This window comes from Lygodium microphyllum, chromosome 12 (genome assembly GCF_053477565.2).
Source record: "Lygodium microphyllum isolate KBCC chromosome 12, Lygodium_microphyllum_v1.1.10, whole genome shotgun sequence".
Classification (NCBI taxonomy): domain Eukaryota; kingdom Viridiplantae; phylum Streptophyta; class Polypodiopsida; order Schizaeales; family Lygodiaceae; genus Lygodium; species Lygodium microphyllum.
The window spans coordinates 31,183,380-31,209,896 of NC_141146.1; the positions used below are offsets into that span (position 1 = coordinate 31,183,380).

The window sequence follows — 26,517 nt, forward strand, 5'->3', positions numbered from 1 at the left end:
CCCACTCAATACTTTCAAAACTACAAGTTTTCTAGCTCGCCACAGAAGCTCAAAGTGCCACTGATATCCTGTCTTTTGTCCATTTATTTGATAACTCACGTTTCATACAGATACATGTTTGCACTCATGCTGCACAAAACCATTGATACTTATTAGTTGCATGTAGCAGGCATCGTGCACCCACAGGGAAATACATAGGACTAACTAAGGTAATTCACAGCTGTCTCACAAAGCTTTCAGTATACATTATGAACAAAACTTCAGCCTACAGTTCTCCATGGACCCATTGATATGAAAATGAGGCTAATGTTGTAAGCATGAGAATATTCCAAATAACCAATAGATAAGAGATGTCAGAAATCCGTACAAGCTACTAGTTCCAATCAAAAGTGCAAGAAAGCCAACGAACTTTTAGTTTGTACTCTTTGACAGAACTCCAGTGATTCACATGCCTCATAGCATGTTATTTCATAGTGCCATGGATAATCCATGCTTTATAAGCCAAGAATGAATTGCCTCAGTCAAAGAACAAAGCCAGGCAGAGGAAACAGCCATCCACCTATATGAACTTCCCAGCTATGTTCTTTCAAATGCAGGTACCTTGTCCCACACTGCTTCACCATGGTACTTGATCTTAAAGGAATCCCAAATTCAAGTCAATGCCAATTCAGCTAGTCACCATGCCTGGCTGTCATCCCCACCCAGATGTAAAGAAGTGATAACCCTGTGGTAAGTAAATAAGGATAATTGCATCTGCTAGAAAGCTTATGTAAGACTCCTCCAGTACTCAAAGGATTCATGATTGAAAAGCAATCGCTAGACACAAACACCATGTTGCAGCAGAGGGACATTGGACACAAGCATCTTTATTGGGTTGCAACGGCTCTCTGCTGAGAGCCGTTACCCATGATGCTTCCACCTTGACCGGAATCACCCTCATCAGTTACACCAGGAAGTGAACGGAATGCCGCTGCATGCATCGCCTGAGTGTGGCTGTGATAGACCCCTTGCATTATTGAATGCTTGAGCGAGCTTGCACAGTGGCCTCCTGTACCCTTGGCAGATGAAGCTGTGCTTCCATCTGAACTACACTGAAGTGTCTGCAGGGAATGAGTCTGTGACAGGTTGAAATCCTGATCAGTTTGCCCTCCTTTCGAATCAGGAGTGTGTCCTCCCTGCGAGGACTGTCCTGATGACGATCTCGTACTATCTGATTGAGCTTTTGATTCTTCTTTAGTTTTTGTGTTCAAAAAACGCCCCCCACATCCTCTTGCTCTTCTCATTGCATGTAAATGTCGGGATTCATGTAAATATGGCTGAGATACAAGTGTTCATTAGGTGTATAGCAGTAAAAGATATTTCCATGCTCAAAAATAAGTACAATAAAAGCACAAGCCAGGATTTGCCAAAGAAAGCCGCCAAATATATCATACAAACCTTTCTAGACTTCACGAGCTTGTTTTCAGACTCGGCCTTTGCTCGTGATTGTCGCCGCCTCAGTATTCCATGATACTGTTTGGCATTAACATAGACAGGCTCTTCTTCTGTTATTTCTGAAGGCAAAGGCATTCGAGCTTGCTGCATGCCAAGCATGTGAGGATGAACCTACATCCAGTAATAAAAAAACCACAAGGCAGCCATATCAGATGACAGAGAACAACATGCAAACAGAAAGGTCAAAGGAGTTCCTACACATATACCAACCAGGGTATGGGCCCCATATGCAGCTATCATCCCACCAAAATAGGGATCAGCATATGGATAAGCAGCATGTACCTGAGTATTGAAAGTTTGAATGGAACTTTTTCAGAATCTGACAACTGAGATGATTAGAGAGAAATCATGGATTTATCTCCTAACATACCATTGTATGCCCCAGTTCCAGTTGAGTATGTGGCAAAACATATTCAGTTGCAGCCGGTGCAACTGCTGGAACAGCACCTGCCTCTGCTGGGGTCTCACTCTTTAAGCATTCTTCATGGCCTGCTTCCCACATGTTAAACAGAAAATCTGTAAGTGCCACTCACTTTAGTTGATGTGTGCTCCTGTGACATGCCAAAACTGACCTTCTTAAGCAAAATCGTACAACCTAAAAGCCTTGAACTCAGAAAAGTTTGAAAGAGAAACTTTGAAAAGTCTTAACATACAGACTAGAAGATTCAGCACCCTGAACACGGCAATGGAGGTGGCCTAAACTTGGTAGAAACCCCATTATAAGAATAAATTCAGCAATGGTCTATATCTCAAGGACAGCATGCAAATATTTTCTAACATTAACATCCAAATACACTTAGAAAAATCCCAAACATATACACATTTATCATTTCTTCTGAATATTCCAAGAAGCTTATCCTTAGGAAATGAAAACATTCATCTCATACTTCATTTTATTCCAATTCCCTACAGAATTTTAATTCTAGTACTCCAACTTGATGTCTTACTCCATTCCATTCCAATTCCTCAAAGAATTTCAACTCTAGTACTCCTTCAATTTGACGTTTCACTTGAAGGAATCCAATTCCAGGGATCGGTTGATCCACTACCCTAAATGACAGTGCTGTTCCCCACACAGTTAATCCAAATGCAAAGTCGAATCCACATCACAAATGCAAATGGGTATGAAGATATTAATCAAGTATGATCATGCTGTAGCACCAGATCATGCCTGGCATTATTGAAATTTAGTTTCTTAAAATTTCAGGAGGAAACAGAACATATGGTATACAACACTTCAAGAGAAACTTAACATTTCTTAAAACTTCAAGAGGAAACAGAACATATGATGTACAACATTTGTATTGTTTACCAGTTACAAATATTACAAAGAGTTCATCATACTATGTGTCACATAAGTGGATGGGTAGGGGAGTCTCCCTATCATGCACCAGTACTTTTGAATCATTTTCCCAATATGCATTTACTAACACGTGTCGATCAGTTAGCTGCCAAATGGGGATTGTAGGCAGAAAATAAAATAAACTGAAAGTGAAGCAGGAAGCCTTACCTCAGAGCAACTCTGTCACAACATTTCCTCCTGGCACACCAATAATTGACCTTGAAAGGTTTGAAGAAGGGTCTCAAAGCAACGACACACATAACAGCAGATGCACCGTGCAGTAGATGTGCATACAACAGTCTCAAAAGTCTTTTGTTAACCTCAAAATACATGATGACCAATCACAAATGGATTTGGAAAAACTTGATAGTTGTTACTATGTCTCAGCCAATGGGCGATACTATGGTAGGAAGAGGTAGAGGAACTGATGGAGATTGGATTTTTGGTAGGGTAAAAGAAAAACCTGGTTCAGCGAATATTGATCTCAAATCTTACAAGTTACAACCCAAGACAGGACAATATCAGCACCATAGTCACGAGTGAATGGGGACGGGGAACAACAACTACAATAACATTAGAAAATACATAATAACTTCAAAACTACCAAATATTTAACATTAAACCTTTGAAATTTTGTGAGAGAGAGAGAGAGAGAGAGAGAGAGAGAGAGAGAGAGAGAGGGAGAAGCTGCAGACTGGACTGCACTGACGTGGGCTGGACTGTAGTCAGTGCAGTGACAACCTGAAGGATGACATGGGGCTGGGCCGGAGCGGATGATGACAAGAAGACAAGAAGCTGTTGGACAGGCTGCAGGCAAGAGCAGTGAAAAGGAACTGCAAAAGATGAACACAAGGCAATCCCAAAGAAGGTAAAACTCACACCGATTGGTCAATCTTGTCACATCTTGGACCTCCCATCACAGCCCATGATGCCACATGACGCCCTCCCACCCATCACCTTGCAAGTGACACTAAAGTGACATTCCCAAACATTGTGACACGTCCTACTACAGCAAAATCACTCAAACCGCACCCTAGCATCCAAGAGTTCGTCTTGGTCCCATAACTTGTGATTATGACCAGCAAGTATGAGGTAACTACCCTTAACTCTTCAAAACTTCATATAAGGAAATATGAGGGTTCAAGGAACTTGACTAGAATACATAAAAGGATGAAACTGAGGATGACCAACCAGGTGAACAGCCTGGCCTTACATCAACACACCAAGTGAACATGATACCAAATCATGTAATGCACCCTAGAATACTTGAACCCACAATCTTGTGGAAGATTTAAATTTTAGGACATTATCTTTAAGACTTCTACGACAAGACTTTGCCAAAGTATCACACAAGTATGAGAGTGTGCAATGAAAAGGAACAAGGAGCACAAGTGAATAGAGAAGGAGATGAGAGAGACACAGTGGAATGAAGGTACAAAATTGAGAGAAATCTGAATGATACAAGGCCGGTCTCAGCCAGCCCCTGCATGCATCTTGGGGTGTCAGTGAGGACACCAAACAAAGGCAGGAGAAGATGATGGCAATGAGGAGAGCTGGCAATGGAACGGAGTAACTGAATGATTGACTGGTGAAGAGGGCAGGCAACTATAAAAAGCAATAAATGCTGAAACTGGCTAAGCTGAATTTATTTAAATGCAAAATGTAATGCACTAGGTGCTCCCCATGTGCCCAATAAAATGTGTCTTGCCTTTGGCAATGAATTCCTGCCCAGAATAAGGGGAAACAAGCTGCTTGGAGTCAGACAAATGACCAACAAATACACTGTCAGCGCTCCCAATGTCCTTGTCTAACTCAAGCTAAGGTTCACAAGCAAGAGATAATCACACACACACACAATTTCATGCAAAATCAAAATATTTTATGCAAGAGAGTTTTTTTTTTCTTTTTTTGGGGGGGAGAATGATGATGAAGAAAAGAGGCCACCACATAAAAGAAAGGCCCATAGAAAACACTAATCCTTAAAAAGCTCCACACAATTCCAAGAATCCAACTCTAAAACACAAAGGACCAACAAATCCAACTATGAAACAAATCCCTAGACAATGGTACAAAACAACACATTTAGTGAGAACATCTATAGGGTTATCTTGGGTTTTGACCTTAGTTAGTGTGACAAGGCCATCATCCAAGCCCTGTCGAATGAAGCGATACCGAACATCTATGTGTTTGGTATGTGCATGAAACATGGCTTTCTTAGCTAGATATACTGCACTCTAGCTATCACAACCAAGCACTAGAGTACGTGAAGAAAACCCACAATCCTTGACCAAACGGCCAAGCCAAATAGCTTCCTTAGAAACTTTTGTGGCTGAAATATATTCAGCCTCTATAGTACTTAGTGCTACAATTTTCTACAACCTTGAACACCAAGAAATAGCCCCACCAACCAAAGTAAAGACATACCCATTGGTAGATTTTTTAGTGTCAAGATCTCTTGCCATGTCCAAATCACAAAATCCTTGCAACGCTAGTGTACCCTTTCCATAGCATATGCACTTGTCTTGTGTACCTTTTCAATATCTAAAGATATATTTCACTACTTCCCAATGTGGTTTGCCAAGGTTAGACATGAATCTACTGACAACTCCCACTACATGAGCAACGTCTAGACAAGTTGCAATCATAGCGTACATCAAAGAACCACAAGCTGATACATAAGGTATAACTTTCATAGCAGTAAATAGCAGCTGCATCATCTTTTGAGCAATCAGCTTTACTAAGCCTTGTATATGGTGGTAAAGGCACACCAAGAGGCTTAGCATCAAACATATTAAATATGTCAAGTACTTTGCTGATGTACTTATCTTGTGAGAGAAACAACAAGTGATGCCCTCTGTCTCTTTTAATGTGCATACCCAAAATGTGTTCAGCTGCTCCCAAATCTTTCCTTGAGAAGACTGAACTTTACTGCCTTTTAAGAGTATGTAAGATACTCATACTTTCATGCAATCAGCATGTCATCCACATATAAACTAGCACAATAAGGCTTCCATCATCAGTCTTTTTTAGTGTATAAGCAGTGATCTGCATGATTGTGTTTAAATCCATGGCTGAGCATAAAAGTATCAATCTTTGTATACCACTGTCTAGGGGATTGCTTGAGCCCATACAAGCTACATTTCAGCTTACAAACTAAATGCTCTTTCCTTGGAATAACAAAACCTTTGAGTTGTTTCATGTACAACTCTTCATCGAGGTCACCATGAAGAAAAGCACTCTTCACGTCCATCTGATCCAACTCTAAATGCAGTGAAAGCAAGCAAAACACAGAGCGTAACCATCTTCACCACCGGTGAAAAAACCTCTTGGAAGTTTATGCCTTCCTTCTGTGTATAGCTCTTAACAACCAAACATGCCTTGTGTTTAGGCTTCCCATCAATACATGTCACCTTATAAACCCATTTATTAGGAATAGTTTTCCTATCCTTGGGCAAAGGTACAAACTCCAATGTGTTACTCACATACAGAGACTTTATCTCTTCCTGCATAGCAAGCTCCCACTTTCTTCTGTTTTCACATGATTGTGCCTCTCTAAATGTCAGAGGCTCACCTTCATCAATTAATAAAATGCAATCCAAAGATGGCTGAAACTTCTATGGCTGCCTTCTAACACATTTAGGCATTCTTACCCAATGATCTATATTAATAGGCAATGGGCCTACATCCTCGGGTATGTGAAACCATCACTTGGTGGCTGATTTTCAGCATTCTCTTGCTGTTCTAACCTATTTTCAGCATGTTCTTGCTTTCCTATTCCATCATGTGCATCACTTTGCTGTCCGTTATCTTCTAGTTGTAGCACAGTAGGTTGCTGCTCATTTTCAGAATCAAAAGAAGAGATAAAATCTTCAGCTAATGGTTGCTGAATGGCTGGCAATTCATGTTGCTGCTTATTTTCAGCATCAAAAGAAGGGATAGAATATTCAGCTAATGGTTGCTGAATGGCTGGCAATTCATGCTAAAATTTGAGTTTTTTTTGTCAAGGTCACCATGTGTAGCATTTTTCAACAACTTTGCCTCATTAAATACTGCGTTGTCGCAGCACGTAGGGTTGAAGGTCACCACAGGGGTTTGGCAAGAGAAGAATCTATGGGGGTTCAAGAGCTTTGACTTCGAAGATGGTAGAGATAAGAGAAGGGTTGAAGGTTTCAAGCCAAGTACTTGAAGATAAGAGACAGCACTCCCAAAAAGAATTAGAAAATATAGAAGAATACTAACAGAGATGGAGCCTGTCAGTTTCTTTCAGCATTATGAGAAAATATAACTCTAATAGACAAAAACGTGTACAAAATAATACCTTCCTCTATGCTGCTCAGATCGCCAATCTGATGCTTCCAATGGCTCTGAAAGGAAAGTTAAATACCAAGATGCCTGGCCAGAATCTTGCTAGATCACTCATTCATCTCCCACTTTTGGAGTGGTGTTCACTGCCTGAAAACAGCGATTGCGCGTCGCGCGATTTCGCTAATCTCTTTTTTTTTACACAAAATCCTCTCAAATTGGCTGAAAGCTACATGCTTTCTTTTACATGTCCTCCTAATCTAGAAGTTATCTATAGTTTTATGGATTTTTACAAGAGATAATATCTAGAATATCAAAAATTGACTAAAAAACTTGTCCAAAAAAATCTAATATTTTGAACCATGGACACTAATACTAATGCCTAAAGTGGCATTGGCTCTCTAAATCTAAAAGGAAGCCACACTCCAGATTTTTTTATACGGTGTGCGCGTAGCGGCAAGACAGCGTCTCGGCTGCATACTATCTTCCTATCCAGAGAAAGCCAAACTCTATATTCCATCTCTCCCTCATCTCCATATCCCATGAAGATGCCCTTGATGGACTTCATGTCTAGTTTAGTCCTCTAATTTACAGGGATATGCACAAAGGCATCACAACCAAAGACATGCAAATGATCATATAAAGCTTGTTTGCCAAACCAAACCTCTCCATGAATGCCATTTTTCAATACACGATTGGGAGAGCGATTGCACACATGAACTTGTTATGAATGAAGCTAAGAAGAGAGAGAAGAAGAGATGAAGAGAGAGAAAGAGAACAAGAAGAGAAAAGAAGACTAGAAGAGGAGAGAGAAAGACAAAAAAGAGGAGAAAAGGAAGGAGAAAACCATGGAAGCTGAAGATGAAGGTGAAGAGTATGTTCTTGATAATGATTGGTTCCCCTAATCTGGGACTCTTACACTTATATAACCCGGCCAATGTGACTCAATGTCTAACCCCTAGTTTTTATGTATCCAGCTTGTTACAATCCATTCCCACCCTGAAGGTTTTTGCCCTAAAAAACGAATAGAACTGGAGAGAAGTGAGGGATGGGCTTAGGGAGGGGTGCAAAGTTGGAAGGATTTTGTTCATGAGGCACTTAAATGTGGCGGGAGTATTAGTCAACCCAAAAGGCATCACTAGAAAATGATAAAGCCCATGATCAGTCCTAAAGGCTGTTTTGATCTCATCTCCCTTCCTCATACAAATCTAATGGTAGCCAGAGCGTAAGTCAATCTTAGTGAAAAAGCATGTCTCTTTCAACTCATCTAGCAAGTCATCAATCCATGAGATAGAGTAGCAGTTCTTCGCTGTGAATTTGTTCAAGTCTCTATAGTCGATGCACATGCAGAAAGAGCCATCTTTCTTTTTAACTGACAAGACAGGGAATGCATAAGGGAAAGAACTCAGTTCAATGAAACCCATCTCTAGCGGCTCCTTGACTTGCTTTGTAACCTCTTCATGTTCACACTTGGAGAGTCTGTAAGGTGGCTTGTTTGCTGGCTTGGAATGAGGCTCTAAATCAAGTGGGTGGTCCACTTGTCTCTTAGGAGGAAAGGTTGTAGGCATCTGAAACAGATCACTATACTCCTCAAGTAGAGCTTGCAAGGCTGAATCATTATATACTTCGGACGGTTGACCTGTATTGTCCTTATTCAATTGCAAGACAAAGATTTGTAAGCTTTTCTTAAATTCTCGTTTGAGTTGCTTTGTTGTAATGAGCTGAAAATCGGTATGATCTTGAACTCCCTCTAGGCAAATGGGCTATCCATGCATCATAAACTCCATGTAGAGCTGAGAGAAATCCATAGCAATTTTTCCCAAATGTTTCAGTCAATCACAACCCAAGACAACATCAATGGGACCCATATCTAGGGCAATTAGATCAACCAATGCCACATAATTTTCAGCCAAGCATAAGGGGACTACGGGACTTATACATGTGCTGATTTCTTCTTCTCCATTTGCTGCTTGGACCTTCAAGGGGTGATGTAATTCCGTAGGGGTGCGTTTTAACCAGTCAATGGCTAATTTATTGACAAAACTGTGAATGCTACCATTGTTCACAAGGATGAAGACATGCTTCCCATGGATACTTCCTTGAATGCACAGGGTGCTGGGGCTCTGAGATGGAGTAAAGGAAAGTGGTAGGTGGGTGGGATGTCAAATCAAGTATTTGTGATGGACAACCACCCGAGTCAAAAGAAAACCCATCCTCCAGGCCATAGAACTGCTCGTGATCCACATTTTCAGCATGCTCAACATGGTCAGTGGGTAGGTCATCCTCATCATTGTGCCAATCTTCTATCACATACATGCTATGGACCTTGACTTTAGTTGTCTCATAAGGGCACTTGAAAAATGGTCAGCAATGTACTTGTCCTCACATTTAAAGCATAGGCCTTTTTCCTTCCATTCCTTCACAGCATCCGAAGAAATGAAGCATTGGCCACTAGAGCAATGGAAAGGTGATACAATGGACTGTTTATTTTCAGCATACTTATTCTCAGCATTAGAGCCAAATGCTGTCCCAAAAGTGCCTTGTTTTCTTTCAGCATTGAAGGTGGGGCAAGTGGTATTCTAGGGTTATTATTGAGCACAGAAGTGCCTCGGAAACCACCTCCATATGGGACTGATCTTGAGCTCTCAACCAATTCAATTGCTTCAAATAGTGTGGTAGGCTTTTGGGCCATGACATCTATCGATTGGCTCGGTTTCAACCCATAGATATACTTGTGCAATTTAAAATCATCGCTAATGCTCTCCACATACATGGTCAAGTTCATAAACTGATTTGTATACTCACGTACAGTGAGGTTATGTTGGTCAAGAGTGTACCACTGTCTTGCCAACCGCTCTTTTTCCACAGGAGACACAAATACTTGGACCATATGCATTTTAAAATCTTCCCAGTCAATGAAATGATAATTCTCTCAATTGATATAACGCAACCATGTGTAGGCAAATCCTTCCAAGTGGAGAGAAGCAAAGATATTTTTTTGATCATCAGTGCAAGGTAAATATTGAAGTAGGACTCCAACTTGGATGTCCATTCCTCCAAGTGTGAGGATAAGGGCGATTGCCCATTGTACTTACTAAGGATAATCTTGTCATGTAGATCATGAGGGCCTTGCTGCCCATGAAACCCTTGCTGTCCATACATCCCGTGATGTCCATTGATACCTTGCTGCCATACATACCATGTGTTGCATTTATCCCATGCTATCCATTATAGCCATGCTACCCATGATTGCCATGCTGGCCATTGGTACCATATTGTCCATGATGGGGCTGATTCATATAGGTTGCATGGGGGCTCCTAGGGAGAGTGATCCCTAGGGACTAGGAAGGGAGTGGCCAGGAGAGCTGAAGCAAGAGGCAAGAGGAGAGCAAAGGCAACAGCGCAATTTGCGTCATAAATTGCGGGCTGCCGCCTGGAGCCTCCAATAGGGTTTCCCTAGCCTCTACAATGTGCAAATTGAAGTTGAGGATGTGGGGAATCAATTCCTGGTGGTGGTTGATGGCTTGGAGGGGGATGGAGCAAGCTGGGGAAGGTTGTAGGAGCTGGAAATTATGGTAGCTTGCAGGAGAGGTGAGAGAAGGAGAGTTGAGGCAAAAAGTAACTGGGGTTTTGCTCTCTTCTAACTCCTGGGACTCTAAACTTGGCTTGGAACCCTTAAAATTTGCATGAAAAGAAGTGACAACCTACTAGTTCAACCATTTTAAACTCTAGTTATGTCTGAATCTCCAACCATAGCTCCTACTTGCTTCAAAAAGCTGAGACTAACTATAGTCCTTCCTGTTGTACTTGTACCTATAACCTAAGTAACTAGATTTTGGGAATTTTAGAAAGGCAAAAGAAGAAAGAAGAAAATGACCAAAGCATGATGCTCTGATACCACTTGTAATGAATGAAGCTGAGAGGAGAGAGGAGAAGAGCTGAAGAGAGAGAAAGAGAACAAGAAGAAAAAAAAATACTAGAAAATGAGAGAGAAAGACAAAAAAGAGGAGAGAAGGAAGGAGAAAGCCATGGAAGCTGAAGATGAAGGTGAAGAGTATTTTCTTGATAATAACGGGTTGCCCTAATCTGGAACTCTTACACCTTGTATACCCAATTAGTGTGACTAGGTGTCTAACCCCTAGTTTCTATGTATCCCACTTGTTATAGAACTGCAGTTTTAAGAGCCTCTCCCCAAAACTACTGCGAAAGATTAGCTGTGGACAACATGTATCTGACTCTCTCACAAAGTGTACGACTATATCTTTCAGCCACGCCACGTGACTCCCACTTCAGCAATATCACCAAAAGTACATCTGCAACAGTCCCAGATCTGCAAGTGATCACTAAGGCTGCTGCAACATGACTATTCAGCAATACATCAACTCAATGGGAGCAACCCAACATGTATACTGCATACATATGTGACCAAGTTAACTTCTGATACACAAAAAACACCAGGATTCTCTGCAATTTCTTCAAGATCTCACACAAGTGGGAGATAAAGCTCACTGCTTATACCACCAAGATTGCTTCAACAATGTTCCCAATGTACATTTCAGACATCATTTTTGCCAAAATTCTCAAATTTCAACAAAAGCCCCAAAATTTTACTGACCAGATTGCCTTGATTGCATTAATACATGAACCCGAGAGCATAAACAGACAAAATTAGTAAAATTTGCCAAAATCTTGCAAAAGCCCCAAAATTCTCAAGTCAAAATGTGTACCAATGTCAACAAATTTGACTCAGCTAAGCAAAATTTCACTAATATGAGAAAAGCCCCAAAATTTTCAGAGCCAATGTGCACAATTTATGCAATTTCTTGGTCAGACTGTCCTATTCTGGAACACAGTTCCCGAATCATGGAAAACCCCCAAAATTTTCAACCAAAATGGTGTTGTGTGCTTGTGTACACAAACACCCGATAGAGAAAACAGAGAAAAATTGCAAATTGAAAAACACTTTCCAAATCATTGACCCTGTCTCCCAGTCAGCCGCCTGACCTGTCGCCCACAGTCCGCTACCTGGCCCATCGCCTGTCAGCCACTGCCTGGCCCCATCACCCACGGTCTGCTGCCTGTCCGCCTGGCCCGTCACCCGCTAGCTGTCGCTTGCTAGTCAGCCTCACCGACCTGACCTATCGCACTGCACACGACCTGCTCTGTTGACCTAGCCTGTCGCGCTGCACACGACCTGTACTGGTCGTCTTCTCCCTAACTTCATCTGCTGCATGCTGGGACTGTACTGTCTCACTTGTCAATTGCTACATGTCCCATGACTTGGCACACTGTTCGGAAGTGCAAATGCTCTAACCAATGCTTTGATACCAATTTGTTACACGAGAATGCTATAGAGACCAAGACAAGAATGAGCAGGGATAGAGCTCAGAGCTGAGTGAGGGAATCGAATGTGAGTGTACTGTGTACCAGTGTGCTGCACGGTACACAATATTTATTTATTTATTTATTTATTTATTTTAATGTGTATATATTTATATGTTAGGGTACAAGTAAAGGGCGTGTTCACACCCGTAAGTTTATACACACAGGATTAATGGGAGTGTACACCCAAAGGGCCTTTACACCCAACAAGATACGACAGAGAATAAGGTCTTCCAAAGCCAGAATCTTCTCCAAGGATGCAAGTTCATCCCAAATCTCCTACGTCTAGTTGATGTAATCCTTCATCATTGGAAGTCTGAAGCAGTAGAAGGGTGTCATACCTTCAACTCATGGGTCATCCAATACTCAAATGTCCGAACCTGATATAAGGATGTCAATTGGGTCCAAACCTCGTGGATACAACTCACATGTATGAGCACACAATCTATGCAACTCATAAAGAGAAATGAGTGCGCTCTAGCATTGAGCCAATCCCATAAAGTTGCCATGTCTTGGTCACTCGTCACTCCAACTTCGGGATTCACAACAAGTCAATGATAAGGGACTGTGATGAACTCCCATAGGTCAAAAGTGTCACAAATGCACTGGACTTTGCAAAATCTCGGAGAATAGTTGATCCCATCCAACTTTCCTGAAGTAAGGAGAGATGATAGGACAAGCTCCTGTATTGGTGGTGCCATAATCACCAATCATTGACTCAAAGTTGTGGAAGTGGGGACAAGGAGAGAATGATAGGGAGGTGGTTGGGAGGAAACCCGATCACGACCCTCCTAGCAATCCACGTCATGACCTTTGTCTCAATCTCACTTGTCTTCATGACGATCCTCACAATCATAATGGTCTAAATGTTGATCTTCTCAGTCTCACTTGTAAAAGCATTCCCAATCCACACAATCCTACCAATCATACTAGCCTACCATCTGTGTCATTCAAAAATAACTACAAAAAACAAACAATGATATTACTAATGCAAATGTTAGCAAATTAGTCAACTCATGAGTGAGTCTATGCAAGTGAATTTGCGGGGTAGGCACATTAGATGGCTGGCTGACCTGATGCATTATTGGCATTATTCTATGCCTATTTATTTAGGCTCCCTCCTCCTCAATCAACACCGTTCACTTGTAGACTTCCTATTCAAATTCTATTGGAGAGAGGGTGCCGGGGCCAATGCCCACACAGCCAGTGACTCATTGTGGTACGCAATTGTCTTGTGTTTGGTATATGGATTCCATTTCCTAAGCATATCTTTGAGTTCTCCTTTTGCAATGTTCTTCTATTTTCTCTTTTCTCGTGTTGTGCACTCTATTACAGCAGTCTTCTACACTTCCTTCACTACACCCACTTCAGATGTGGTACGAGACATCCATGTTTGGGGCCTGGGTGTTGTTCTCTGCTGTGGGCAGTCCACCCTCACACTGTTTTGCTGCTGATCCAGCTTCCTCTTATCTGCTGCAGCTTGGGCAACCAGTTTCTAGGTATTTCTGCCTGTTTTCAGCCTTCAACCCTCTGCATTTTTGTGCTGCAGTCTGTGTTTAGGACTTTGCACTCTGTACAATTGCATTTAATGCTCCCTCAGCCTGCATTTTTGTACTCTGTGTTTTCGTTTTTTGCATTCAATGCACTTGCAGGCTGGGCAACAGCCTTTTCTGACCTCTAACAATGTTAGCTTGCTGTAATCAACCTGATCTTCCTGGATTTTGGAGTTGTTTTCTAATCAGCTCCTCTCTATATTGTACATGAGCTCCTAACAATCCAATCTATGTTGTGCTTTGGCTGTACTCACTTTCTATTTCTCTTCTTTCCTTTATCTTTCTTCATATGCTCTCCAAATGGCACTGACCATCTCACACGGAGTGCTGTCATGAAAGCATGGTTTGTTCAAAAGGATTATGATACATGGTTTATGGAGCTATTAAGCATCCCCAACCTCCTACTACTACCGATGATTGGGACCCTGTCAACCATGAGGAATCTATACTTACATTGGATTAAGATAATGCCCATCCGACGTCCGTAATCTGCTCTTCTCCAATGTATCTCTGAAGAGATTCTACCAATGGTCACCTCCCGTAGGACAGCTTCGATGGTATGGGAGAAGCTTCAGATGTTCTACGAGCCTTCCTCATGCAATGACCTTCTATGGTCAGCTCCAGCAGCTGAACCTCAAGCTGCAAGATACTATCCAACCATTTTTACTCCATGTTACAAGTACAGATCAAGTTCAGCACATGCAATCCGTGCTTCCAAAGGCTCATCTAGTGGGGATTGTGCTCTATAAGCTCCCTCCTGAGTTTGATGGAGTAGCCAATCCTTTGATGGCCCTAACATCATCGACACTAGTGAGCTTTACTCAAATGTCCTTGATGCTACTTGAGCATGAGGCATCATTGAAGTCGTAGGGGAGGCTTCCATCTTGATATGGAGGCCATAATAAGGCATTTGCAGCTTCAAAGAGGGGTGATAGAAAGTAGTAGTCAAAGACCCAACGTTATCACCATGGTAAGAAGGGACATTTGTGCAAGCAATGTAAGGAGTTAGCAACTTCCAGGAAAAAGAAGGAGAAGCAACAGCAGTATGATATTGACTTCTTCCAATGAATCATCCTCATCCTCCTACAGCTCTGACTCCAATCCTCCCACCAAGGCAAAGGCCAAGGTGCAAAAAGGATAATCTTCTTCAAAGAAGGGGAAGAGGTCAGTTGTCCCTCCTAGTGCTTTCTAGAGCAAGTGATGAGATCATCCTTCACAACTCTCCAGTGCAAGAGGGAGAGTGAGAGGTGGTGAGGTGGGGCCAATAAGCCTCATATATACATGTATAGAGGTGCAAAGGATCCAAAGAGGGACTTCCTTTCCATAAGTCTAGCCGGTTTTGAGACCCTAGAGCTAAGATTGATATTTAACTTCATGATGGGCCATTTTACAACAAAGATTGGGATTGGCTCCTAGTCCGAGCTTAGACGAGGGACCACTTTGGCAGTCTGGGCCAAAGGTAGGGAATCCATCGTCACGTATACTCAAAGGCATTGAAGAGATGATCATGTGTGTACTATGAAGCATAGTTGACAAACATTGAGAGCGGCTATGATTCTTCTCTATTTTCAAGTTCCGATATGATCAACATCAAAAACAAGTTCTCTTCGAGGCACCTTGGTGGTGGCTTGATCACCCATTTACATGGGTATCCATGGTCCTATTCTAGTGGTCTTTGTTGGATGGACTCTGATGAGTCATTATCATTGTATCAACGTATTGTATCAAATCACCCATGATCTGAGAAAATGTTAGCAAACTAGTCAACTCGTGAGTGAGTTTGTGCAAGTGTGTTAGTGTTAGCAATCATGTGTCTTGTGTGGTCATCTCTTGCCTATGAGACTCAACCTGAGTCAAACGAGGATATTAGGAGCTTTGACATTGTATTTGTCTGTCATTTTATGTGTTCTAGACACTAGATAGAGGGCACATCAGTGCATTTCTTTTTCGGCCCTTTTGGCCATTTTTTAGGGTTTTGCTACTTTTTGCCTATATATAGGCGGCCTAACCTCCCACTCTCATTATCCATCATTAATCCTTCATGATCAGCCAGCCCTCTTCATTCTCTCATCCCCTTGCTACCGTCTGGCACCCGCATTGATGTGTAGAACCACATGTTGCGCTGACTGTTACAACCTTGTACCTTCAACCATTGCAACCACATTGTTCCTTCTCTCTCTTGCACTCTCTCTTTTGTCTCCTCTCCATGTTCACTTTCCTCTTTTTGTTGCGCACTCTCACATGGTATCAAAGCCACACATGGGAGCCAAAGATCTAAAAGAGTCGCATCAGCAACAAAACTTGCCAAGTGCCATCCATACGTGTTGCAAACCTTGAATTTGGAATCAAACCCTAGAGGGCAACCTATTTCCAGCCCATTTCAGCCTGTGTGCCCCTGCACACGTGCTGCAGGTTCAGACCAGCATTTTCAGCAAGCATCCCTCCCCCTGCATCTGCCTTTTTTACAGGGCAGCCTCCTCTCAGCTGGGAGGCAGCTCCTCTCTGTTGGGCAGCACCTTAACAGGCCGGGCGGCCTATTTTTCAGGCAGACAGACTTCTTTTCTGCTGTGTTTCACTGTTGGGACCATCCTACTGACCTGGGCAGCCTATTTTCAGACATAGGCAGCGTCTTGACCAGCTGGGCAGCCATTTGCAGGTGGATACATCTTCATTCTCTACATTTACAGCAGCCCTTGCAGCTCCGGGTACTCTTGGTCCTCTGCCAACCCCCAGTTGTTTGCATTTACAAAGTGAAGACCAGTTTTTCATCCACATTTACTGTGCCTGCCAGCCCTCTTCATCTGGCATTGTGTGTTCCTCTCAGCATCAGATACTCCCCAACTACCATGCCTCCATCCGTCTTCTATACGGTGGCCCGACGAACCTCAATTATCCAAAAGCACGCCTCTCATTGGATGTTTTCCTTCCATTGGCAGCATCATCTTTTGTTTTCTTGCAAGTATTTCTTGAAGGACAAATATGGCCGACATGTATGCTAAGGGGGACCATGTGGTTCAGGACGATTCTGATAAACCACCGTCCTAACACCCTTTCCCGCTATATTCTTCCAAGGTTTCCAGTCCCTAATTTGCATTGATGGGATCTCCTGAGTAGGTGCCTACCCTAGGGTCTTCTTTGACTGTCTACCTTGGTTCATTGATAGTGGTGCATGGAGTCCTATGACTCCCTCAAGTGATTTGTTGCAAGACCTCTGACTATTAAAGGGTATTGTCACTACTAGCGACATCTCTTCGGTGACTATTAGTGGTGTTGGCACTTTGCCTCTATTGTCCAACTATCCATCGAGCTTTGTTTCTACGGCCCTACATGTTCTAGGCTTGGGCTTCCCTCTTCTCTAAGTTCATGGCCTTCCTAGACTCAGGACCCGTGTTGCCTTCACTGAGTTGGCTATCTTTATTGAGGATTCTTCTACATGAGCCACTTTTGTGACAAGTTGGCAAGAGCACGAGCTATCTATACTCCATTCCCCTTCCCTTGGGCAAGGCCCGTTGAGGCAACTTTCTAGAGCTACCCCCATTCTTGATTCTCCACGCTTGATCCCATAGGTTCCATCCCATCCCCCACCCTCACCTCTCGTGATTCCCTCATACCTCCCATCCCTTTTACACAGGGACAATATCGATGATGCGAATGTGGATTTCCTGGCCCTTTGTGTTTCAAAGGGGGCTTTCCAAGATCATAAGGAGTTTCTTCAAGGTTTACGCTCTACTTTGGGCCTTTCCTTTATACAACTACCCCTTTTCCTTGTCATCGAGCCACCATCCCCTACCGCTTGGCCCTTGGTCCCTGTTGTTTCTATGCAACATATAGTGCCTTCAACGATTCCTCACTATTGTCTCATAGTTAGGTTCGAGACTTGGCTCACCCATCCCCGACTAGAGTTTTCAAGAGGGACCTATTCAAGGCCTCTTCATTTCCTTTGCCAAGATCGTAAGGAGTTTCTTCAAGGTTTCAACTCTACTTTGGGCCTTTTCTTTATACAACTATCCTCTTTCTTTGTCATCAAGCCACCATCCCCTGTCGCTTGCCCTTGGTCCCTTTTGTTTCTATGCACCGTATGGCACCTTCAACAATTCCTCACCATTAGTCTCATAGTTGGGTTCAAGGCTTAGCTCATCCATCCCCAACTAGAGTTTTCAAGAGGGACCTATTCAAGGCCTCTTCATTTCCTTTGCCAAGACTGTAAGGAGTTTTTCAAGGTTTCCACTCTACTTTGGGCCTTTCCTTTATACAACTACCCCTTTTCTTCGTCATCGAGCCACCATCCCCTGCCGCTTGGCCCTTGGTCCCAGTTGTTTCTATGCAACATATGGCGCCTTCAACAATTCCTCACTATCGTCTCATAGTTGGGTTCAAGGCTTGGCTCGCCCATCCCCAACTAGAGTTTTCAAGAGGGACCTCTTCAAGGCCTCTTCGTTACATAGAGAGGATGTCTTGCTCCTTAGTAGCTTGCTTTCTTCATTGATGGACTTCATCAGTATTAACACTCTTCTTGCCATCCTCGGATTTGCATCTCCTTTGGCCTTCTACCACATCTAGGATCTAAGAGGGGATATCAACAGCCATGTGTCTTGTATAGTCATCTCCTACCTGTGAGCCTCATCTAAGTCAAGCGAGGACATTAGAAGCTCTGATATTTACCACCTTTCGCCTATATGGGCAAAAGGCCTTCCCCTCTAATTATCCATCATTGATCCTTTGTGATCAGCCAGCCATCTTCATTCTCTCATCCCCCTACTACCTACCATCTGGCCCCCACACAAATGCATAGAGCTGCATGTTGGAGCTAACTATTGCAACCTTGTACCTTCAACCATTGCAAACACATTGTTCCTTCTCTCTCCTGCATTCTTTGTCTCCTCTCTGTATTCTGAACTCCAGCTCACACCAAGGTAAATGATACAATGTGAGGGTACACAGCAAAAAGGAACAATGAACATAGAGGGAATAGAGGAAAAGACCAAGGAAACACATTGGAGTGAAGGAACAAAATGACAGAAACTTGTATACAAGGTTCATCTCAATCAGCCCTTGCACATAGCTCAAAATGTCTCCAAATGGAGACAAGTAAAGATGATAACAATGAAGAAGCTAGCAACAGAACTGAATAACTGAATGAATGAATGGTGGAGAGGGCAAGGAACTACAAATACCAATAAATGTTGAAACGGGCTGACCTACATTTAAGTGTCAAACATGACTTATAACAATAAACCTATCATTATCTTTGACTTCATCTTTGAATACCCACCTTTTTCGTTAATAAAATCCAATTCTAGCAGCATGGCTACCCTCCAATACTCACTATCAAAGTCATTTTGAGACAAAGTGGCTTTTCATGGTAAGCTATGGCTCAATTATTTGTGACAAGTAAGGGCCCTTGAATAAGGACGGCGTAGAGCTTCAAGTGGGACTTGTTTGATACTGCGAAGAGACTCCAGGAGCCTTCTTGGATCTTTTTTTGGCTTGCATAATCGCAGCCATGTAGAACATTGGACTAACTCTTAGCATGTAATTGCTGCTGATTTGGCTAATTTTCAGCATGTCTATACAATCGATTCTGTGGCTCAACTCCTTGAATGTGCATAGAATTTGACTTTACAAGAACCAGTACACTAGAAACAAGTGACAAGGTCGTAAAAGATGCATCCTTAAGTGGGCTGATTTTCACATGAAATCAATGCTCTAACTACAACATCTCAGCTAGCAAGTACCTTGTCCATCAAAACGATAATTTTTAATCTTTCATATGAACCAAATTGCATGTAGTGGCCTTGTCCTCTAGTTTGTGTGTATTTTCTATGTGCACAAAAGCATATGTCAATTTGTGGGAATGAGCAAAGCAACAAAAACGAAAGAACACAACTGTTAAACACTAAGAAGAACGAACAGTGAAAAAGGAGACATGAGAACTTGAAAATGAACAAATAGGCAATGAAATCCATAGCTCAAGACACGAGAGTGGAAGTACAAACAACACAAGTGATGCCACAATGATGACCAGCAATGCCCCCAATTTCATGTGTGCAAGTTAGTTGACATTCACTAACCTTTAAATTATTTTCAAATGTCAATTTCATAGATACCACAACCATCTCCCATATAACAACAATGATCTGCCAAAATCCTATAGCATTATATGCATACAACAATGATGAGTGCTGCTCAAAGAAGGCACTCGAAATAGTTCGAGGCTCCAACTTTGGACCATCACTCCAAGTTCCCAAAAAAAAAAAGCCTAAAGAAAAAGCATCAAGTCAATGTGAATCATAGTCAAACCTAGATCACAGAAAGTAAAAATAGCTCAATCTTGATGATTATCATGAAAAGCACTACACAAGTACATCATGACCATGGATTTCCCTCATTCGGCCAAATGGCCAAAGTGTCCCCCATGTAAGAACAAGACTAGGAGCAATATAGTAGGCATTAGCATATCCCACCTCTGCTCTCTCACGATCATTTATCTCTAGCTTGCGGGCTGTGAGTAGTGCCACTCCACTACTACATCCTCTTGGCATGGCAAGAGGATGTGGAGGAGATCAAAGAATATCAAATGTCTAATATGTAAACATGCAAATCACTATCAAACTTAGCCATGCCATAGAAGAAGTTGGCTTCATGGTATGAGGGAGTTTGGAAAGCCGAGAAATGAAAACGGTGAAAAACTAAGTTTTAGAGTTTCACCCAACTTTGGAAACAGGGAGAGGAGTTTCAAATTTTACCCTAAAATACATACATAGATATCTAAATATATCAATGCCTACAACAATATCTACCCAAAATTCACATAAGACTTCAAGTCTCCATGATGCATGATTGAATTCATGAAGTTTAAAGTTGAATATGTTGCAACTTATATCAAACATCATACACGATCATTAGACGATTGAAGAACATAAAATAAAATACTTATTTATGACCCACAAGTTTTCAAAACAACAAGATGAATTATGAGTCATGAATCATTTGAGGGCTAACATCATGAATTATGAGTTGTGACAAACAAATCATCTAAAGATTGAATTGTAAGTATTAAAAAGGAAGGAAGGGAGGAGCAGAGGAAGAGGAGGAGGAAGAAGAAAAATAGAAGAAAGGAAGAAAGAAGAGAGAACAAGAAGGAAGAAGGAAGAAGAAGGACGGAGGGAGAGGGAGGAGAAGGCTAAGGAGGGCTTTTTAGTCATGAGCGAGCGAGAGAAGGAGACAAGCAACAAATGAAGTGAACTATGCAAAGAAGATGAGGAGAAAAGGCATAAAAACTCTTTGGGTAAACTTGTTTCCTTGTAAGACGGACTGCCGAAATGACATTTCAGCAATTCCCATTTTGAGCTGAAACAACCGATTCAAGCATCCCGTTTCAGCATTTTCATTTCAGCATTTCAACAAAAGGTGAAGAACCTGTTTCTAAGGACCGAAATCCAAGCATCCTCCAAGCTTGAAAAGGTGATCCATGCCAATGAAAAGCAAACACTAAGAAAACTAGATGAAGAACACTGAAAAACCACCCAAAGAAGCCTCCAAAAGCACCAAAGATATAGATCAAATCTGTGAAGCTAAGAACATTGCCAAGCAAAAGGTACATAACCTACAATTGAGGACCAAAATCCAAGCATAGGCCATAGTAAGAAACTCTCAAGACATTCAAATAGAAGAACAATCACACAGAATAGTGGGGATGTGTAAGTTGATAATGAAGAATAAAGAGAGTAAAAGATACCTAGGGTACTTTTGGTCACTCAGCCCAAACAACACAAGTTCAACAATTCACGGGGGTTAAATCACACACGAACAATCAAAAAATAGAAACACTAGCAAAACACTCAGGGAATGTAGTGATAGACCACAACAACCAACACACAAGACCACCCCTTAGGCTGAAAAAGCAAAATGCAGGTATGATTGGATCAGATCACCAAAAGCCACCAAACACAAGATCAACAAGCATCAAGAAAGGTAGATCACAACTAGAGAAGCCTTCCAAATGAGTGAGAGCAACTGAAAATGCAGGATAACCAGCAGGCGAAGATTGGAAAACAGGTCATCCAGCATCAAACTGAGGTCACCCAGCTGGACCAGCAACAAGCAGGTGGAAGCAGTAATGACACAATGATTGCAGAGCTATACCAATCAAGAACTGCAGCATATAAAGGCACAGAACCAGTAAAACTGGCAGTCCGATACCCTATGAGAATGAGGAGAGAAACAAAAGTGGATGAATATACCTATTGAAAATTTAGAAGAATGAATACATAATGAAAGAGAGAACTCAAGAGCTTGGAGAAAGAACGGGCAATGGGATTCACAACTCAAGACATGAGAGTGAAAGTACAAGTACAAGCCACACGTAATGGATCTCACAAGCCCATCAAGGAGGCTAGTACTCCCCTTGCTCCTCTATCTAAAAACTAAGTCTGGATCAGCCACCGGTTGCTGAGCCAATAGTGGTGCATCATCCTCCTTTGAAGCCTTGATCTTTGACAGCTCAGCTTAAATTGGAGAGCGCAACCAATTAATCACCTAGATCTCCAAGAATGGGATGCTCCTTATCCCCTCTAAAGCCAAAATCTCCATGAAGCCCACATCTCTACCACCAGCCAATCAATCTCTAAAGAGAGAATGCCTGCGACTTTAACTCCAAAAAAAAGCCCATGTCATCCTGCTAAAATCATCGACAATAAGCATAAGATACTTGCTCTCTTTAGGCATGCACAAATCTATGAATACTAGCTACAAGGGAGTCTTGGCCTATCAAGACACCTTGTTGTGAATAAAATATCATTGCAACTTCCCTTTGATTTAGAGGTCGCATGGAGTTTGGCTTTCATAAGCCATGAATCATTTAGGATATAAGTTGCCTTACGAAGGTACTCATGGTTAAGATGATTGAATCACACATACCACAGCTCGGTCTAGGATTGAGAAGAAAGAAGATAGTGAGAAAGAGCAACTATATCCTTCAAATTACAAACACCATTATCCCCACATTCGTGATCATAGTTGCATGGAAATGTATTTCCCAAGGTAGGAAATGTACGAAATAGGTAAGAAAGAGGCATTTCTTATATATCGAAAAGAAGATCAATGGCTGAAAACTGACATTTTGGTCCAGAGAAGTGTGCCCTATTATGAAAGCGACTATTTGCATAGTGAAAGCGCCCAAACGTGGCATTCTTTCCCTTGCAATCATGCCTTCTACATAAGACCTCGAGATTCATAAATCGTGATAGGCAACAGCCCTTCCAATCAATCCATGACAATTTACGCTCTACGAACCTATGAGGAGCTTATGATGCCTCTTTGAGCTACAAGATACAACTGCTTGTACTCGTAATGCAGCTAGCACAAGTACCATTGTAGCTACTGACGAGGATCTAGTTGAGAGCTCCAACTCTAGCAGCAAAAGTGATGATGAAGATGAGGAGATTGAGGATAGCAAGGAGGACATTCTACATAAGTCATGACTCGTGATACATTCTCTAGGACTTAGGACTGACTTTTAATCATTTCCATGATCCATTCATGTATTGAATATTTGACAAGGTTCATGACGCTTGGGACTTGTTCGACACTTTGTTACTTCTATGATTCTATTCATGTTTGCTACTTTTATCCTTGCTTTAAAATGGAATTGAATGTTTCCTTTTATATATTATGCTAACAATCATTTGATAATAATGTTAATAGTTATAAACTAAAATGTGATTTAGAAAAGTTCAATAACACCTATTTTCTTGAAGATTTAACATTGTTTGCACGCTTATGGATTCTATAACTCATAATTTTAACTATATATGTAAGAAACATTTTTCATATGTTTCCTAGAAATTAATATTGTAGGAAACTTGTTTGAAACCCGTTTCCTACCTTGCCATTTCCGAAACTCCTAGCTACTATATCCATGGTACACCACCTCGACCATCACGAATCCAAAAGGACTCAGTGTCAAACTCCACAATCAGCCCTAGGCCACAAATGTTGTTACCAATGAGATGGAAGCCAAGACTAGGCACATAGGGGACTTCCAATGTAAAAGCACATAAGCACCAAATTTTGATCTATCTAATTATGCACATCAAATCCTCTATCTAATTTTCCTCGTAAGCACCAAAGTCACAAACTACTATTACGAATATGTGATGTAATAAATCACTATATAAGAGGAACACAAGCCTCAACTATCAAAACCATTTACATAAGAAACAATTCTCAAGATTTGGCAGCACTTGTTGTTAGCCACTATGTATTGGACCTCTCAACTTCATTTCTTGACAACAAAGAGCAATCCTGATCCCCTGCTAATACTGTATTCCACACAAGAATGCTGATTAACAAAGCAAACAAAGGAAATCATATAACTTAGCTAAACAACCTTAAGCACAGTATACACCTTGTTTATGAGAAAAAAATTCTCATGCATTCAGATTCTAGGTAAACTGACACCTTTGTTGTCTACTTCCAGCCAAAGGATTATTGATCCAACTCTGCTCCTCACTAACAACAATACGTCAGTTAAAGAACATGAATGCAACATATTCACCCAACTGCCATCTACTTGGGCCACTTGAAAGAGGTTAGAATGAAACATCTGTTCCTTGCTTCAAAAGCTAATGAACTATTGAAATTGGACCATTGCCACGGACAGTAGTTGAAAATACAATTTCATATTACACCTCAGTTTCTGCAAAGGCAACATTAAGCATGCTGTTGGCTTCAAGTTATAACTAAGAAAATATCTCCTGTCTCAATATCATTCCGCATATAGAATGCAGGAAAAGTAAACCCACAATGCTCTGAAGCATAGAACGAAGTTCTTGGCTAAAAGGAATGACTGAAAAATCCAGTTTCCTGTTCGCATACTTTAAAAATACCCTATAGTGATGCAGAGCTAAGTACACGGTCATTGACAAAGACTAATCAATTCGTAACGAGTCAGGTCAAATTCAAATTCTGAGCCAATGCAACAAAACATAGCATACAAACACTAACCTTCTAGTAGAGCTTGGCTGGCAACTTGAGCCAAGGAATGTGGCATGGATGAGGGTGACGCAAAGCAGAAGGGCCCACCAACTGCCGACGCAGAGCCAGCGGCAGGGTGCTCAACGAACAGGGATCTCAAGGGACTTGCTTGCAGGGTCTGGTGTCCGACGCCGCCCCACCAAGGGACACCTTGAACCGCGATGGTTGAAGGGCTGCCTTGAACTGCAGAGGGAGGGCCAGAGGAAAGCCCTACTTTCTCAGAGTCTCCCTCAGCTCTCTCAGATGGCATAATGGATGCAGATTGAAATGTTACTTCCTTTTTGTGCCAGCAAGAGCACACTGTGTCAGAGGGTTAGAAGCAGAGCATCCGGATGGAAAGCCTGCGTCTTAGGAAGTAGGCGGAGCCACCGAAACAGCAGACTTCTTGCGTCACTCTGTGATCCATAATGCTTCTTCTGATTGAAATAAATTCGGGAAAAGGATGCAGAACAAACACAAAAATCCTCATTGCTAAAGGAAGTAATCATGCGAGGGATTGGGGCAAGTATCAAACACTGCTACAACCCTGCAGATACTATTGAATTGACTGTATTTTTACCTTCAAGCCGCCCCAGCTGGCCCCCAACCACTCATACTCAAAGTAGGCAGTCTGTGACGATAAACGCAGTGAAAATCCCCCATTTTGACTTCACGAGAGGTTACCTTTTACTCAGTCCCGCTGAAGTTGGGCTTCTAGAAGCTGGGCGCGACGGCCCTGCTGAGTCTGAGTCGAGACATCGAAGGAGGAGGGAGGAGATGAGGCAATGGAGGATGTGAAAGAGAGAGAGAGGGGTGTGCACTAAAATTGACAGTGACTCTTCTCTCTTGGCGGGTCTAAGAGAAGGCCGACCACCAGAAGAGATTTGTTGCTCCTGTGACGATCATGATAAGCTTCTTTCTTTATTGAAATTTAAAGCGTGCTTAGTCTTTCAGATGAGGCTACATCGCAATTTTATTTTTTTTTTTGGGCGTGCTTAATCTTCGAGGGGCATCAGGGTAACTAAAGTCCTCGATAGAGGTCTCTTGTCAATCAATTAACTTTGGAGTGTGCTTCACCTTTGAGGTCATTGCACACCTATGCATGCGATAAGTTGCTTTTCTTATAATATTTATCTTTGATGTGCATTTGGAGTACTAAACCCCCTAGGTCTAGGTCTTTTTGTTATTAATTTTGAAGTGTGCTTAACCTTTCAAGTCATTGCACACCCATGTTTGTGATCCTAGAGTACTAGAGGTGCCATTTGAAAACTACGCACGGCTATGTGATCAAATATGTATTACAGCTCTGTTGCAGCAATTGTTGAAGCTAGGCTTTTGTCAATCAAAGATACGATATTCTTCTTTGCTCCATCTATGCAAAGTGTCGAGGTAACTCATAGAATAAGAAAACTATTCTTGTTTCCATTT

General features: G+C 41.9%; 1 protein-coding gene across 1 annotated transcript; it reads right to left on the reverse strand.

Annotated features, from left to right (window-relative positions):
* Positions 1–292: 292 nt before the first annotated feature.
* LOC148027601 (uncharacterized) lies at positions 293–26,003 on the reverse strand. Its single transcript, XM_087689315.1, has 5 exons — positions 25,081–26,003; positions 1,865–1,983; positions 1,705–1,776; positions 1,438–1,605; positions 293–1,316 (listed from the first exon to the last, which is right to left on the reverse strand). The coding sequence occupies exons 1-5, from the start codon at positions 25,358–25,360 to the stop codon at positions 867–869; spliced, it is 1,089 nt and encodes a 362-aa protein (XP_087545441.1). The 5' UTR covers positions 25,361–26,003; the 3' UTR covers positions 293–866.
* Positions 26,004–26,517: the final 514 nt, after the last annotated feature.

Coding starts and splice junctions, on each gene's coding strand:
- LOC148027601 (XM_087689315.1), bottom strand. CDS start 25,360: ATGCCATCTGAGAGAGCTGAGGGAGACTCTGAGAAAGTAGGGCTTTCC. Junction 1,777..1,864: donor TGGAACTGGGGCATACAATG/GTATGTTAGGAG, acceptor TTCAATACTCAG/GTACATGCTGCTTATCCATA. Junction 1,317..1,437: donor AGCTCGTGAAGTCTAGAAAG/GTTTGTATGATA, acceptor CTTGTATCTCAG/CCATATTTACATGAATCCCG.